The 16,494-nt window shown below is 39.2% G+C and overlaps 1 protein-coding gene across 1 annotated transcript in view; it reads left to right on the top strand.

Moving 5' to 3' along the window:
- LOC110452536 (fibropellin-1-like) overlaps window positions 1-13,449 on the top strand; it is a 53,239-nt gene extending 39,790 nt beyond the window's left edge. The window contains exons 12-15 of the mRNA XM_021501137.1: window positions 2,692-2,757; window positions 5,685-5,790; window positions 6,100-6,227; window positions 7,447-13,449. Coding sequence (XP_021356812.1) covers window positions 2,692-2,757; window positions 5,685-5,790; window positions 6,100-6,227; window positions 7,447-7,943 — 797 coding nt within the window. The 3' untranslated portion in view covers window positions 7,944-13,449. The remainder of the gene's footprint in view (window positions 1-2,691; window positions 2,758-5,684; window positions 5,791-6,099; window positions 6,228-7,446) is intronic.
- Window positions 13,450-16,494: the final 3,045 nt, after the last annotated feature.

The raw sequence follows: 16,494 nt of genomic DNA, 5'->3' as shown, positions 1-16,494 counted from the left end.
ATTTGGCTGCCATGGCCGCTATTTTGCTACTAAGTTCTAATAGGCCGATCTCACTTAAAATTGGTCTAGGAATGATCAGCTCATGGTCCTGACAAAGTTAAGTTAACATTATACTATTTTTTACTCAAATTGGTACATATTTCAACAACAAAAATAAATACTGTAGACTCAGGTGACCGTTTAGGCCCATGGGCCTCTTGTTGCTGTTAACTTTTCCTTGTTTACATAAAATCTGTTTCCGTGCGATAACTTGAGTTTCTTTAGGTAGATCGAGCTAAGACAGTGCTTTCTTACCATTAGTGCTTACTTGGGATTGCTTTTCAAGTCCGAAGATCAAAGGTCACCGTTATTATGAATAGAAACTCTGTTTCTGTGAGATAACTTCAGTTACTTAGGGTTGATTGAGCTCATCTCCACACGGTGCTTCCTTACTAAAAGTGTTTGATTGGGATTGCTTTCTCATTAGAGTTGCCAGTGCAAACGATTCATCCACGGAAAAAAGACACGCTTACGTGTATTTGACCCTTAACTAAATTCAGTGACATTCGATGGTATGGTTACTCCTGGTGCTGTACAGGAGCTATTGGTTAAAAGTTAGAAAAGGCATAATCACGGAACTTTGTACGCGTTCCACAAAATTGGAACCAAGAGTTTGAGACACTTCTAGGTGTAACGAACTTTAAAACCGTACCAAAATCAACTTTCGATTAGTACACATCTATTGCATAACAAAACAGCAAATAATCTACTAAAAATATTGCTGCGAATGACTGAAATTGATAGAGGGAGAGCTATTGCCTTAATTTTAAAAGGTCAACTGAAACATGACGTCGCCAAACTTTTGGTGTACATCTATCAACAGTTTCCCGATAAGTTACGTATCTGAGACATACGGGAAGGCTAGTAGATCGTCCCAGGAGTGGACGTCTGCGTGTAACTTTGCAACATTAGGACAGAGGTGTCTGGCTGTCCCATCTTCAGAACCGCTTTCAAACGGTGACTGAAACGGCAACCATTGTGATTGGCAACCATTGACGCCCAATTTGTCCGAGAACCGTTAGAAATCAAGGGCGAGATGTTTGATTTGAGGCCACGGCGTCGTTATGTCGGACCCCAACTTATCAACGTCAACGCAGTTTGAAATTTAGCAGTGCACATGCTCCAACATTTTAGAGAAGCTTTGACAATAAACAGGTTGATGGAGTATATGGAAAGAGGTATTGATTGACGCACGCGGCAGACACACGTGGTATTGAACTGACCCATGGTTTTTGAGGATGGGTCACACTATTGCAATGACTTGTATGGTTACTTGTATTACACTTGTAAGAATCAAGCCAAAGGGACAACATTAATTGTTGGATACAACTATAGCATTTGAAAACGATTATCCTTTGATTAACAAAAATGTGTTCCTCTTTTCCGCCGGTATATTTACGAATGCCTTTTTGGATCACTTACAAAAAGAAAAAAATGGAAAGTCTAATAACGCGAAAAAACACGTTATTTCTCGAAAAAAAGGCACGTTCTAACGCAAACAAACGCGTAATAATACGACAAACACTTATCTTCGCAAAAAAACACGTTTTAACGCGAAATAAATACGTGATAGGGTAAAATAAATACGATATAACGTGGAAAATCACTTTATAACGTGAAATGGACACAAGAAAGGAATGGTCTATCCAAGATGGCGGCAGTTATAGACAACAGGAGAAGGAGTATATATCGAGACGGAAAATCTGTTGTTTTTAAACATGATCTGACAACAGCAGGCTTAAATGTACAACAAAAATCAACTACAAAACAAAATGTTTTGATCACAGGCTTCTATTTATCCAATCTTTTTAGTTTTTAATTACTATTAAGATAATGGACCAGATTTCAACTTTGTTTCACAAATCGAGGCTGTCAAACTACACTTGTCATTGATTTGCAAAAACCTTTAGAAACAATTTGATGGTTGGTGAAGGACGTAATATGCCGTTTGTCCATTTATACCTACCGCTGTCAGACCATGTTTGGAAACAATAGATTTTCAGGTTTGAAATGGACATCTTCCTTCTATTGTCTGTAATGGCCGTAATCTTGGAGAGACCATTCCTTGACGATTACACGGCAGTAGTAAGTGGTATATATGTAGTTCCCTTGAGTAGTGATACAGTCCTTTAATCTGTGGGTGTCTGTATTACTTTAGTGGTATATATATGTAGTTCCTTGTAGTAGTGATACAGTCCTGTAATATGTGGTTGTCTGTATTACTTTAAGTGAGTAGTATATATATGTAGTTCCCTGTAGTAATGATACAGTCTTGTAATCTATGGTTGTCTGTATTACTTGTAGTAAGTGGTATATATGTAGTTCCTTGTATTAGTGATACAGTCCTGTAATCTATGGTTGTCTGTATTACTTTTAGTGAGTAGTATATATATGTAGTTCCCTGTAGTAGTGATACAGTCCTGTAATCTATGGTTGTCTGTATTACTTGTAGTAAATGGTATAGTTCCCTGTAGTAGTGACTTAGTCCTGTAATCTGTGGTTGTCTGTATTACTTTTAGTAAATAGTATAGTTCTCTGTAGTAGTGATTTAGTCCTGTAATCTGTGGTTGTCGGCATTACTTGTAGTAAATGGTATAGTTCCCTGAAGTTTCTGGTGTTATTACTCTTTTCATGATTTGCTTCTCGCTTCAGATTGCAGTTCAAAGACATGTACGACCAAGTGCGATGCGTGCACTCCAACGACTGCCGCCACCACAGGTAGGTAACGTAGTATACGGTTGTAATTAACAGGTACACGTTTAACGGGTTCACGGGGTCACAGAGCGTATTTGATATATACACGACCATTCGATTGTAACAAGTACATCAACATTTTACTGGGGCTAAAGTCTTCGTGAAATATATACAAACACCTAATGCACAATGATAACCCGGCTTATCAATGAGCAACTTTCCCTACGGCCAGACAGGTCTCGACATAGGATATCTGTATCATAGTTTCAGATGAAGATTTACAAAATAACATTACTCCGAGGCACATGTATTAACTGGACAGCTTAGTTTGTCAGTAAAATATTCTGGACATCATTGACCCGGCAGACCGTTTACTCTGAATACATGTACATATTTACCCGACAATCCACCTATAACCTTAACACTTATTAACCAGACAAACCCGCTAGTCTGAACACGTATTGACCCGACAGGCCACCTATAACCTTAACACTTATTAACCTGGCAGACCCGCTAGTGTGAACTTGACAGACCTGTTAGTCTGAACACGTATTAACCCAACAAACCCGCTTGTCTGAACACTTGTTGACCCGACAGATCCGCTGATCTTGACATTTATTAATCCAAAAGCCTGAGATCGGCACTAAAGCCTCAATCACACATTCAGGATTTTTACTGTCGTCCTTGATAGGACCATTCCTGATTAAAACATTTCAAAAGTCGGATCAAGATCCTGTGATTCGTGGCTGGATTTTCACAAATTTGTAAAAACATCTATTTAATCATGACAACAATCAGATATTGTTCAGGAAGCGTCCCGATTCAGCCGTTTCCAGCCGAATTCGACCCGATTATCCCGTTCTCAATCCGATTCTGATCCGATTTGTATGTTTCGCATGGTAAAAAACGACCGAATCTGTCCCGACAGCGTCCCGATTCTCCCGAGTGCGATCCGACAGAGATCAGACAGTGATCGGACAGTGAACCGACGCTGACGGAACACATCCGTTAGAAAACCGTTTCACGCGAGAGTCCCGTCCAATAAAAGAATCGTACGACTGCGGATTCTCACTCTAGCCTCAGCAGTTCTACAAGGAGCATCGCCGTCAGTTATTGGCAGATTGTCTTCATTTAAATTATATAATTTCATCTTTATAAGTATTAAGCTACTTCAATATGCCTGCTAAGAAGAAGCCCGTGCCTGCCATGAAGAAAACTGCAGGACAACCAAGGAAAAGAAAGCCTATTTCTATTTATCCTATGCATTCATCTGCTGAAGGGTCTGGTGGTGATGGTGAGCCAGTTGAAGAAGTCCAGCAAGTCCACAGTGGTGAAATTCATTTGCGATTTCCTTCCACTCCACTGGGGTAGTGGGGCAAGCGATTACCTCTACAGCGTACTCATCAATGATGGCTTGGCAGACTTCAGGGACAAACATTGACATGGTGTTACTGGGAACCCTGAAGTCCCACTTTATGCTGCTGTAACTATCGCCGGATGCCAGATGCCTCATGGTACAGGCAAACTTAAGTCCAGGATCAAGGGCTTGCCTCCACCAGGTGTCTTGTTTGGTGATGCAGAGTGTGATCCGAGCCAGGACTTCATCGTATAGTTCCATAGTCAGCTTCATGTAGGTGATGAAAGCTTATGGATCTTCTTCTCTCAGCTCCCTCATCAATGTGTCATACTGGCCGAGCTGCTCCCTTCTGGATGTCCAGGGCTTGGCCCAGTATCTTCTATTTCTACCGGGTCGCAGTGCCCTTCTGTTCAAATAATAATTGGCAAACAGAAGATCTTCTTCTTCTTCTTCCATTTCCACGAGAGCAACCTGTTGCAGAAGTCTCAGCCTACGAGCACCATTCATGGTGGACCAGTCAAAGTACTGTCAATGAATGACACACACACACAAACACACACACACACACACACGTTATACTCCATACGTGAGCAGGTCAGCCGAATCTGGAAATCCACGCTTCTGGAATCCTACAACTGTCGCCATATTCGGGATGCTCGGGACACTGTCGGAACGCAATCCTACCATAGTCTGCTGTACCGCATTGCAAACGGCTTTGTCTGGACTCAGTCGTATCGTGTTCTGTAATTGTCGGGACTCTGACGTTGGTAGTATTGCCGAATTTCGTATTCATTACGGAACTGTTGCGGAACGGATTCGGCAAAGACGGTTCGCAATCGGCAAGATCGGGACGCAATCTGGACTCAATCGGCAAGAAACGACAATGAAAAATTTCTCCAGATCATGCCCGTTCCACAGGACACCGTCAGGACACCGTCCAGACAACACAGGAAATAGTTACGATTTTGATCCGATACAGCAGAATCTGTCACAACATAGTCACGATTGTAATCCGACTGAACAAAATCGGCTTAGTTTCCCGAATGTTACGGGACGCACCTAACTGTCCGACCTCTTCGGACCATTCCCGATCTGTAGGACTCTGTTACGAACATATACGACTGCGTTCAGACAATGATAGGACATTCCAGATCATTAAGGATAGTAATCCGACTTTTTCGCTTTTCGTGTCGTAGCGCTGTCTGATCTCAAACTAAAATTGCTGAATCTGGTTAGTTTGTATTTATTTTCTACATAAAACAAGGTCCATTCACATGTGTAGTTTAGTCATTATTGTATAATTTTGTACGAGCGTAAAAGTAGGGCACGTTATTCTTGATATGTTGTTATTTGTCACGTAACTCAGATACTGTGCATTTTAGCATGTCTAAAAGTCTTGGATAGTTCACCGGTCAAATTGCGTTCGTTTATCGCGGAATATTTCTGCGTCACCTCAACCTTATAAACCTGGATACGCGAAAGCAGCCTTAGAATCAATTATATTTTTAAATTTTGTTGAAAAGGATTACAACTGATCGTTCAATGTTTACCATATCAATTCCTTTTGTTATTTAAGTTCTTTTCTTTCTATAAGCTTCAACTGCGTCCGCCTCCGCGAACAGCGATGTGGGAATCATTGCTGTTATCATCATCCTGGTCATCCTCATCATTGTTGCAGTCATCATATCCTACTGTCTCTGGTAAGTGTGTTATAAAGAGGTTTGAGGGGAATATAAAGACAGCCGGCTTATGTCCATATATAAGATCATGCACTTACATATACCTTTTGTTTATATAATGTATTGATATACAGAGAATGGTTTAAAGTAATTCCTGTTCGATTTGGCATCTACCCAATCAGTTGACCAGGCCGCTACTCTGGCTAATAAGATTACAGAAGAAGTACAAATCTATCGCCTTTTGAAGGCAATGCTACATCAGAGACAATCCGCTAAGCGATAATACGTTTAAGTTATCTGTCCATACATATCTTTTAAACTTGACTACAGGAGGCGCTCACAGGCCGGTGTGTATGACCTTGACGAGAAGAAGGGAGACGAGCTACCCCTAAACGCAGCTCACGTGGAGAGCGGGCAGTCTGACGACCTGGGTACCCCGATGGTTGCCATGGCAACGGGTTTGTTAATATATAACTTTTATTCAGTCTTTTAGTTTTTCTTTTTCTTAGAAGGTACATTAATCGGTCCAAAAATAAACTGATAATAGTTTTTATTGTTACATTACATTATACTGTTGTACTTCATTGAGATACATCTGATAAATCGTGATTTTTTTTTTTTTTATTAAGATGGGTGCTTATAGGCCTATCATCTTAAGTGTTTTAAGGCGTGTACACGAGCTACTGAATTAGCCAGATCCTCTCTTTGTAGTAGTATGCCGAATACAAATATTTTCAATGAGAATACTTTAAGAATTCTCAAGTTGAGGACGACTAAATTGAATTCTAGAATGATTCAAATTTATATTTTATATTTAGCTGATAGTTGATAAATGTTTCATTTTTAAGACGGGCACAGTAGTTATTGAGTGAATGACAGTGTTGGACGGTTAATATCGTAGTATATCTTACAGTGTGTCTGTTTAATACATTTACATGGCAGTAACACCTAATATAGAACCTTCTTAGAAATTCAAGTGTTCCATGGGCGGAAACTGAAAAACTAAAAATCTACATTTTTGCAATCATAGAAAATATAAGCATTTTACAGTTGCGTATTTTTCGGAGTGTATGCGAATAATTGTCTTCGAATGCCAATTAAAAACAGCGCGATGCTTTTAAATGTTATTTGAATGTACACATGTAAGTAGACTAGGTCCTAAATAATTTAACCTAATTCATTCCCAGCAAAAGGATTGGTTGTTAGCTTGTCGGCATAAGTGGTGGCTGGTCTGGTGAACGATGTTTTCTGTATACATTCTTTCGAGCGGTCTGTGTTCGTTATTTGAAGGTTCTGTGTACGTTATTTGAAGGTTCTGTGTACGTTATTTGAAGGTTCTGTGTATGTTATTTGAAGCTTCTGTGTACGTTATTTGGTGGTTATGTGTACGTTATTTGGTGGTTATGTGTACGTTATTTGAAGCTTATGTGTACGTTATTTGAAGCTTATGTGTACGTTATTTAAAGGTTATGTGTACCTTATTTGAAGGTTCTGTGTACGTTATTTGGTGGTTATGTGTACTTATTTGAAGGTTCTGTGTATGTTATTTGGTGGTTCTGTGTACGTTATTTGAAGGTTCTGTGTACGTTATTTGGTGGTTATGTGTACGTTATTTAAAGGTTATGTGTACCTTATTTGAAAGTTCTGTGTACCCTATATGAAGGTTATGTGTTTCAGGTAACGGATCCCATGAAGTAGAGGTCGTGTCAGAAACCACAATCCGAACAACTGACAAAAACGGCGAAACAAAACCCTTAATAGAGAATGAGATAAACACCGAGCAAGAGAGCGAACGGAAGGAACCAGACGGGAGAGAAAATTCAGCCGAGCCGGATGACACAGAGGAACCCATGAGGGAGTCGCGAGAGATGAAGACTGCAAGCAAGTACATGCCACCGACAGAGCAGGAGGGTGGCCCCGGAGGCGTGTACGTGGGACCTACTAGCCCCGCCGTTGACGATGTTCAAACCGAACAAGAATCGCAGGACACACAACAAGAGTCACAGGACACACAAGAAGACTTGGAGGACACAAGCTTCTCCGTAACCCCAGCCGAGTTAGTGGCCCCTCCATCTATACAACAGGACACTGGGACCGATCTTCAAACCCCTCCCTCCCCTTCGCCCGACCCAGACACTCCGCCATCACCGCCACCCGATATGACCGCCTCATAAGGCAGGTAGTGTAGCGATTCGCTGATACTTGAAACGGAAGAGACATGAAAAATATTTACGTGACGCCAATATTCCTTACTGACATTTTTATATCAGATTTGGGCAGAAGATTAATACAAGGATCACAATAAACTTGTGAAAAGTTCGTTATAAATCATATATATAAAAAAAGATGAATCGGAGCATGTTCCACTGATCGGAAAACGCACTTCGGATGACATTTTATCTCACTGGAAAACAAAGTTCGAAATGGTGTACCGGAGTCAAAATGACTGAGGTTTGATACTGAGGTTTGGATTACTGAGGTTATATCACCAGAGTTCGGATTACTGAGGTTATGTTATCGGAGTCCGGATTACTGAGGTAACGTTATCGGAGTTCGGCTACCTGGGGTTATGTTATCGGAGTCAAGATAAGCAAGCTTCTGTTCAATGAGTAACGAAGTTCGGATTACTGAAGTTATGTTATCGGAGTTGCATTAATAAGGTAACGTTATCGGATTCTGCATTACCAAGCTTCTGTTAACTGAGAAATAAAGTTCGGATTACTGAAGTTATGATAATTATAATGATATCCGGATTATGAACTGTATTTTATAGGATTAAACAGGTTTTAACCTCGGTAAAGGAGTCTGGATTAACGAGGTTTTGTTACCCGAATCTGGATAGCTGAGGTTATGTTACATGAGTATCGGAGTCTGGATTACCAAGGTTTTGTTACCCGAATCCGGATAACTGAGGTTATGTTACATTAGTATCAGAGTCTGGATTACTTTTAGAGTTATGTTGTGGGATTCCGAATCACCTATGTCATCAGAGTAATGGAATACTGGAGTTCTGTTACCGGAGTACCAGAATTCAGGTTACTGAGGCAATTTTCGGAATCCAGATAAGTATGGTTATTTATCTGGAGTATCTGAGATTGGATGACGTAGCTCCACGACTACAACTATCTGGTATTATCACCGTAGTCATCCGGGCACTGACAGCATAACCACAGTATTTGGTATTCCAATACTCTGACCATGGAACCCAAATATCCGGATTCCGTTACTGCGATACAAAACCGCAATCATTTAGACTCCAATACGTCTTTAAGATACAAATGTAACATAAGTTATCCAGATTCCCGCAACATAACATACACCAGATATGTAACTGAGGTTATGTTAACAGAATAGGGAGTCCGGATTACTGAGGTTATAATAACAGAATAGGGAGTCCGGATTACTGAGGTTACATTAACAGAGTAGGGAATCCGTATTACTGAGGTTGTTAACAGAGTAGGAAGTCCGGATTACAGAGGTTGTTTACAGAACAGGGAGTCCGGATTGCTAGGGTTTATGTATCAGAGTATGGAGTCCGGCTTACTGAGGTTATGTTATCAGAGTGGGGAGTCCGGATTACTGAGGTTATGTTATCGGAGTCACTGTGACGGAGATTGCCAGAATATCTTAATCCGGATTACTGAGGGTATATGACATTGTTAACTTTAATCTTCGTGATAATCATACAGTTCGACAGGTTTTATTAGAACGTCGTTATTGGTTAAACGGTCGTCTGTGGTTTGCTTTTACTAGCAAGTCTGACGGCCTTGACCTTGGTCTGATCCACGGGCGATGTCGGCCTCGAGCCACAAGATCCCTACGTACATAGAAATCAACATACAATGCAGATTAATACTGTTATAAAACAATTGTATCCCATGAACCTAATAGTGAGTGATCAAGCGTTCTCAGGCCGCTATGCGTTGCGATTTTTTAAAGTGCTCGCTGCGTCAGTAATGGTTCAGAGATCTATATATTCTTTAGATATTTATAAAGTGTATATAATCTAAAAGTTAATATTTGCGTTTGAATATTTTGGCGCTAATTTACTCAACGCGAAAATCGCGAACATTTCCACACCGCGAAAATGTCCACTTTAACAGTATATTTTTTTTAGATACATTGTTTGTTAATATAATAACATGTCAGTATTTTACTTTATATATATTATATTATTTATGCCTGGTAATACTCACTATACATCTATAGTACATATACAGCCTAGGTATTCTATCTAACATATCTTTGTATATTGCTATGTCGGATATTCCTTGAAACATCGGGCAGCTATCTCGATTTTCTTTTATCTGTGTTGATAGAACATATTAAATATGTTGTTTCTATTCAAGTTTCTTCAATGTCCCCTTCACTTTCTAATCGTTGTTTTTACTTTGCTTTATTTTGTAAACAACCCATTGTTTAAGGTTTTGTGGTTTTCCCTCGGTCTTTTTGATTGTGTGGTGGTTCATTCTGACGCTGCAATTTATGTGTTGTACGTCAGTAAAATTTTCTGTCTCGCTACCAAAGTGGGAAATGATTTGAACCAGAACCTTGTTTCACTTCAGGCAGAAGATGTTAGCATGTTCTGTATAAAACATTTAGCACCTCTATTTTCCGCCTTCAATTTTCTTTTCAAACCCGTTAACGATGTTCTCAACTTTAGATGTGTTAACCGGAACATGTAGTGTGCGATGTGACGTAGTCATATGACGTATCACCATAGTGTGATGGGAGAGCGATACAGATATAGAATGTCGGAGTCCGATCGAGACTTACCAAGGTCCCCGAATTTTACGTACATCTGATTGCATATTTCTACATATATGTCCCCAACACATGGCTAACTGTCTACTCTAGCAATGGGAGGACACATAGTCCGTACTGTATCATTATACAATGTTAATACCATCTGTATCATTTCTCCAATCACATCACATATCTTATCAGATATACCTGTGATATTATGCAATTATAGCCTTTGGCTGAGGTCGATACCTGGATCTATGCTATAAGGAAGCGGGACGATAAGTTCGTTTGGAGACACGTCATTATTCTATTTTTAGAAACACCCAGTTCTTTAACAAAAATCACGCGCTCGAAGTCAATATCGGTTTTTATCGGTGGACACGTGATTCACTTCTGGCCAATCACTTGTCGGGAATAATAGGAAAAATTAATAAACCTATAAATAGTTCCATCAAATATGCAAATTATTTTCGAACAAAAATGTATATATTCTTTTAATTTTATACAGAAGAAAAGAACGTTGAAGATAAATGTATACAATTTTCATTGTAGGCAAGATGCCATTTCCATTGTTTGCGTGTTTTCGTATAATTTGTATAGACCAGCTAGGGCCCATATACATGAAACAGCTATCATGCTCAAACCCATCCTTGGATGGCTCAAACCCAGAATCTGTGCTACAGCCCAATTTCTGGTGCCAGTGATAAATTTATATAAAAATAATATTTTTTCAATGATATGTAAGAAATTTTGAAAGACTTTAGGCCGATTACTTTTTTCAGTGTTTACACTTGACTTTTTGACCATGTTACATGATTTAAGCTTGAGTATGAAAACGGTTTCATGAATACGAGCCCTGACGTCATTTCCATTGAAGTCAATTCATGTCAACATTATAGACTTGAGGTCATTTCTGTTGTAGACGTGGAGTCATTTCCATTGTACACTAAGTCTACTTGATGTCACTTCATGTCAACATTATAGACTTGAGGTCAGTTCTGTTGTAGACGTGACGTTATTTCCATTGTACACTAAGTCTCCTTGAAGTCACTTCATGTCAACATTATAGACTTGGGGTCATTTCTGTTGTAGACGTGGAGTCATTTCCATTGTACACTAAGTCTGCTTGAAGTCACTTCATGTCAACATTATAGACTTGCGGTCATTTCTGTTGTAGACGTGGAGTCATTTCCATTGTACACTAAGTCTACTTTAAGTCACTTCATGTCAACATTATAGACTTGAGGTCATTTCTGTTGTAGACCTGGCGTCATTTCTATTGTAGACATGATGTAATTTTATTATAGACGTGACAACAGTTTTGATGTTGACATGTTCATATTGTCAAGGATTACCTACACAATTTTGTGAGTAATGCAGTCAAACATTTACGTCTTAAACTGTATGATCCCTGTCCCACTACAGGCAAAAAACTAGAGATAAGTTATATTTTACGTAACCTCCTCTTCATTTCGTTATGGATTATAACTTGTCGTCGGGCTTGATCATGGAAGTACCACAGCTCACGTAGCACAATTGGTATGAGCATCCGCATAGTGGTCGGAGGTCCGGGGTTCAAATTCCGGTCTGGTCCCATAACATTTTTACTCTCAGAACACGAATGACGATTTTTTTTTACTTTTTTAAATTTTATTTTTTTTGCTGCATTTGTCTATTTTTTCACAAAAGTTCCGCAAGGAATGCCTTTCTTTTTAGAAATGATTTATCAAAGCTGATAATTGGCATGCAGATAAAAAAAAAAAAAAGGTTTCCAAATCATAGTTATAGGTTTCCGCAGTGGTACGGGGATTCTTTGGGTAAATACTACAGAATACATCATCAACCATGTTCATCTATGCAAGATTTACCGAGTGAGCGTATGTACACAGCTTTACATCCTTTATCTAAATGTCTATAAACTTAAGTAAGTGTTACCCGTTATGTAGTGGTTGTATTCTTTAAATTTATTCTCTTTAATATATGGCGGTTTTTTTATTATTTCGAAAGGCTTAAAATACGGATTCATTGTTGTTATCTAACTGATGCTAAACATCCTCGAAATTCCAGTATTTACGCTCTCTTACGTTCTCTGCAGTCCTGGACTATGTCATGATGAAATCAAAGACTCTGTATACGTTACTGGTCAGTTGTACAACATCTAAGGAAGTGTGCGGCGGCGTAATGGTAAAATTCTCGGACTTGGAAGTTGGGTGTTGCTCTTTACTCTAGCTATCTGTCAGGGTGTTCCCCTCTTTCATTACCTAAAACCGATGCAATTGCGTACCTCGTACCATTGCTATTCTCATGACACATTCCAGAGTACATGAACACAAGTGACCGTAACCCCTGGGGTTTTGAGGATGACGATGTACGACGTCGCCGAGCTGACATTAATATTTCAGCTGTAATGCCTTTTGAATCGACGAATTGACAGACTAAAAAAGAAATATTTATCTAATTTGAGTATCTTTGTTTGAAGGAGTTAGCTGTATATTAAACATTCCAGCGTACGGGTTCCATGGACTTTGTTCATATTTACAACATTCTACGAAGTCATCGAGGAGTAGGTCCTTAAAAAATAGCGAACTATATACAAGATATTACGCTTTTTCTCTTTTGGAGAAACTGTTCGCTGTTTAAAACATTATTTTTGTAATGCCTGCATTCTTCTATTGTGCTATATATATAATTATATACACGGGACAATTTTCATTCTGGGGTCATTCAAATTACAAACTGGCATCCGGATCACATCACAGCTGCTTGAGGTGTATGCGGTTTGTTTGTGTCCGTCTGTAGACTCCAGAGCAGTACGGTGTGACTCTAGACCGAAAATCTGTTGTGCATTCGGAACTCATCTTATATCATCCATATATCTTCATGTTAACGTCACCGTTTCAGTTCATTGTATAAAGCCAATGTCTATCAATATAACTTTGTTTGTTTTGTTGTTTGTTAAAAAGGCCAAGGTCATTGAATAAGTTATCAGACAACTTTGGAGGCGAATTTTTTATTAAGTTGAAATCTGCAGAGTAGTTTGGTAGGGAAATCCCCAGGAATATTAACATCTTTATATAAAAATACCTTCGATCTACACTGCTGCCGCAGTTTAATTGGAATATTGGCCCCATTTGACTCGCAGGCAGACTCTATATTTGTATGACTACTTTTGATCATACAAATGAAGTATGCTAAAAACGCTACCACCAAAATTTCGTTAGAATATGTTCAATTAAGTTTCCCGTAAAAATTTCGCGGCAATTTGTCCGTTCGTCCGTCCGAAATGCTCATTGGGACCATTTGCAAAGGTGTGTGTTGCGTACCACAAGTTGGTGTGTGCTCCCAGGATCCAGGTCACATTGAGGTCATAGGTCAAAGTCATCGTCCGGGTCATAAATGCTGACTCTCTGAAGAAAATTAAAGGGATATATGTAGAACGGCAGTGTAGTGTGTTGCGTACCACTTTTGGGTCCCTACAGTTAAGGTCACATTGAGATCGAACGTCAAATTCATTGTTTGGGCCATAACTTCTGACTCTCTGCATATCTAGATTGCATTTAAGGGTGGTTGGGTGGTGCAGTGGATAGCGCACTAGCATTTTACCAACACGGACGTGGTTCGATTCCTCTATCGGATGTGACAAAGAACTGGGATTGTTGATACTCAGGATCCCTCCCATATTAAGACCTCTTACGCGCTAACATCGGGACCAACAAGAGTGATTAATGACAATTTTCACAATTGTTGTAAAATAATGGCCATAGAAATTAAATCGATCTACGTGGGATCAGTGGTCCGTACGCCGAAAGTCAAGGTCACAATTAGGTAAAAGGTCAAATACATCGTCCGTTGCATAACTTTCGACTCACTATATATATGTAAATGAAATTGTAGGGAAAATATGTAGATGGCAGGGCAGTGTTTCGCATACATACTACTATTGGGTTTGCAAGCCTTAGGTTAAGGTCACACTGAATTCCAGACTTCGTGACCTTTTCCAAGGGCATTATTTTATTTTTTATTGCATTATGTTTAGGATGCTACGACCAAAATATGTTTGAAACCTGTCTGGTTGTTTTGGGATGAAGTGTCGTTTAAATAAAGGCTACACTTTTGACCCCGACCCTCATCCATCAGGAAGGTCAGGTCCTTTTTTCTTAATAACATCGATCCCCATTGGCAATTTAGTTTAAAATCGACCGGTATATTTAGAAGAGATGCCGTTTAAAGCGTATCAACCAAAATGGTGGGATTCCAAATTGGTCTCAACTACTGTTGAAACGGAAGAGGGTGCGTAAAACTCATTAATTTTTATTGTTTATAAATAGAGGAGAACTAATTGATTTTAATTTTAATAATAGGTGAAGACAGTGCCTCTACTCAAATGAGATAAATGTAGCTATCAGGCAAACAAAGCCGACTGCACCTTTAAGCTAGGGAATCTTGTCGCCCACCAGGTGTTTGAAGTACGCTTGATTTTTTTCACTTATCTGTGCGATTGGTAGTCTTGACAATATCTTTATTATTATTATAGTTAGAATTCCATACAGTTGATTTGGAGAGTGTTATTTCAAAGTTAGATCATTATTTACTTTTTAAGAATAGCGATAACAAACTTGAACTGACAAAATCCAAGATGGCTGACCGACGGTCTTTTTTCGTTTTTTTACTTTTGATCAGTCTAACAATAAAACATGTACAACCATGGACCAAGGGGAAACCATACATGAAATTTGAAAAAAGATCTTGTCAAGTCAGAAATTTCAACAACAAACTTGAACTTCCAAAATATGGGCGGCCATCTTGTTTTTCCGATCCATTTCAAAATTAAACATGCACACATATAGGTCAAGGGAGGAGAATCGCCATTGGAAAATTGAAAAAAAGGATCCATCAAGTGTTTTCATAAGAAATACAGACAACAAGAATAAGAAGAACGACGGCCCTTTTTTACATCCACCATGTGATGATAGTTGGCTATAACGTAGTTGTCAGTATCTCCATATACACTTAGCTAGAAATATGTTTAAGGAACGGATGCCCCACTCCCACTCTTTATGAACTAAAGCAAGGTCACAGAGGCTAAGGTCAAAGGTCAAGTTCACAAATATGTCCGCCAAGTGTCATTACTGACCTAGACACAAATCCTTTACCGACCAGACATATGTACGGACAAGGGTTCCACTATATGCCCCGCACCACTTTGTAGCAGGACTAAACTAGAGGCAACACTACAATTGGCCCAGAATCAGTGATATCAATAACCAGAGGGAAGATCGGTTGCTTTTAAAAGCCTTTCCTACTAATTTAAATTCACCACCATGCTTGTAATCCTGAGAAAGCTATGGTAATTAACTCATTGACCCCTGCAATTTCATTATGAACTATTCCAACCTTTGAATTAGAGGAGTTCAAATGTGTCTTCAGGTGTAAATGAGTTAAAAACAATCCAAGGATAGCTTGCATACTTCACATATTGATGCCGATCTTGTCAGCAACCGCATTCATATTTCACAAAACAAGAGGCCCGCTGTATCGCTCACCTGTTTCTTTTGTTACATGAAACTGCCATATACTGTAGGTAACTTCAGACCAAATTTGGTAACTAGAACACAAGACATTTTAACATCTCTTAAACGTTTCTTAAGATATTTTTGTTTGAAATTTGAAATCGTAATTTTAAAGCTTTTAACCCACGTAGATCTTTGACTCCGGCTAGGACTTGAAGTTGACAGTGGACCTCATTACAGTAATAAAGAAAACGATTCACATCTGGTCAACATAACACACCCAAGTAGCATGACTCTATACCAAATGCTTCTTAGGATATCGTTGTTTAATCATATTTGACCCCTGTGACCTTGAAAGTCAAGGTCATTTTAAAGAGGAATTTTATAGCACTCAATCTCAGGTACCTACTGGCCAAATATCGTGACCCTGGGCCTTATGGAACTTTAGAAGATTGTTAAAGCTTTTAAC

Source organism: Mizuhopecten yessoensis, unplaced genomic scaffold, assembly GCF_002113885.1.
Source record: "Mizuhopecten yessoensis strain PY_sf001 unplaced genomic scaffold, ASM211388v2 scaffold6719, whole genome shotgun sequence".
NCBI classification, from domain to species: domain Eukaryota; kingdom Metazoa; phylum Mollusca; class Bivalvia; order Pectinida; family Pectinidae; genus Mizuhopecten; species Mizuhopecten yessoensis.
Note: the sequence above shows the minus strand (reverse complement) of the source record. Positions and strands in the feature narration are given on the sequence as shown.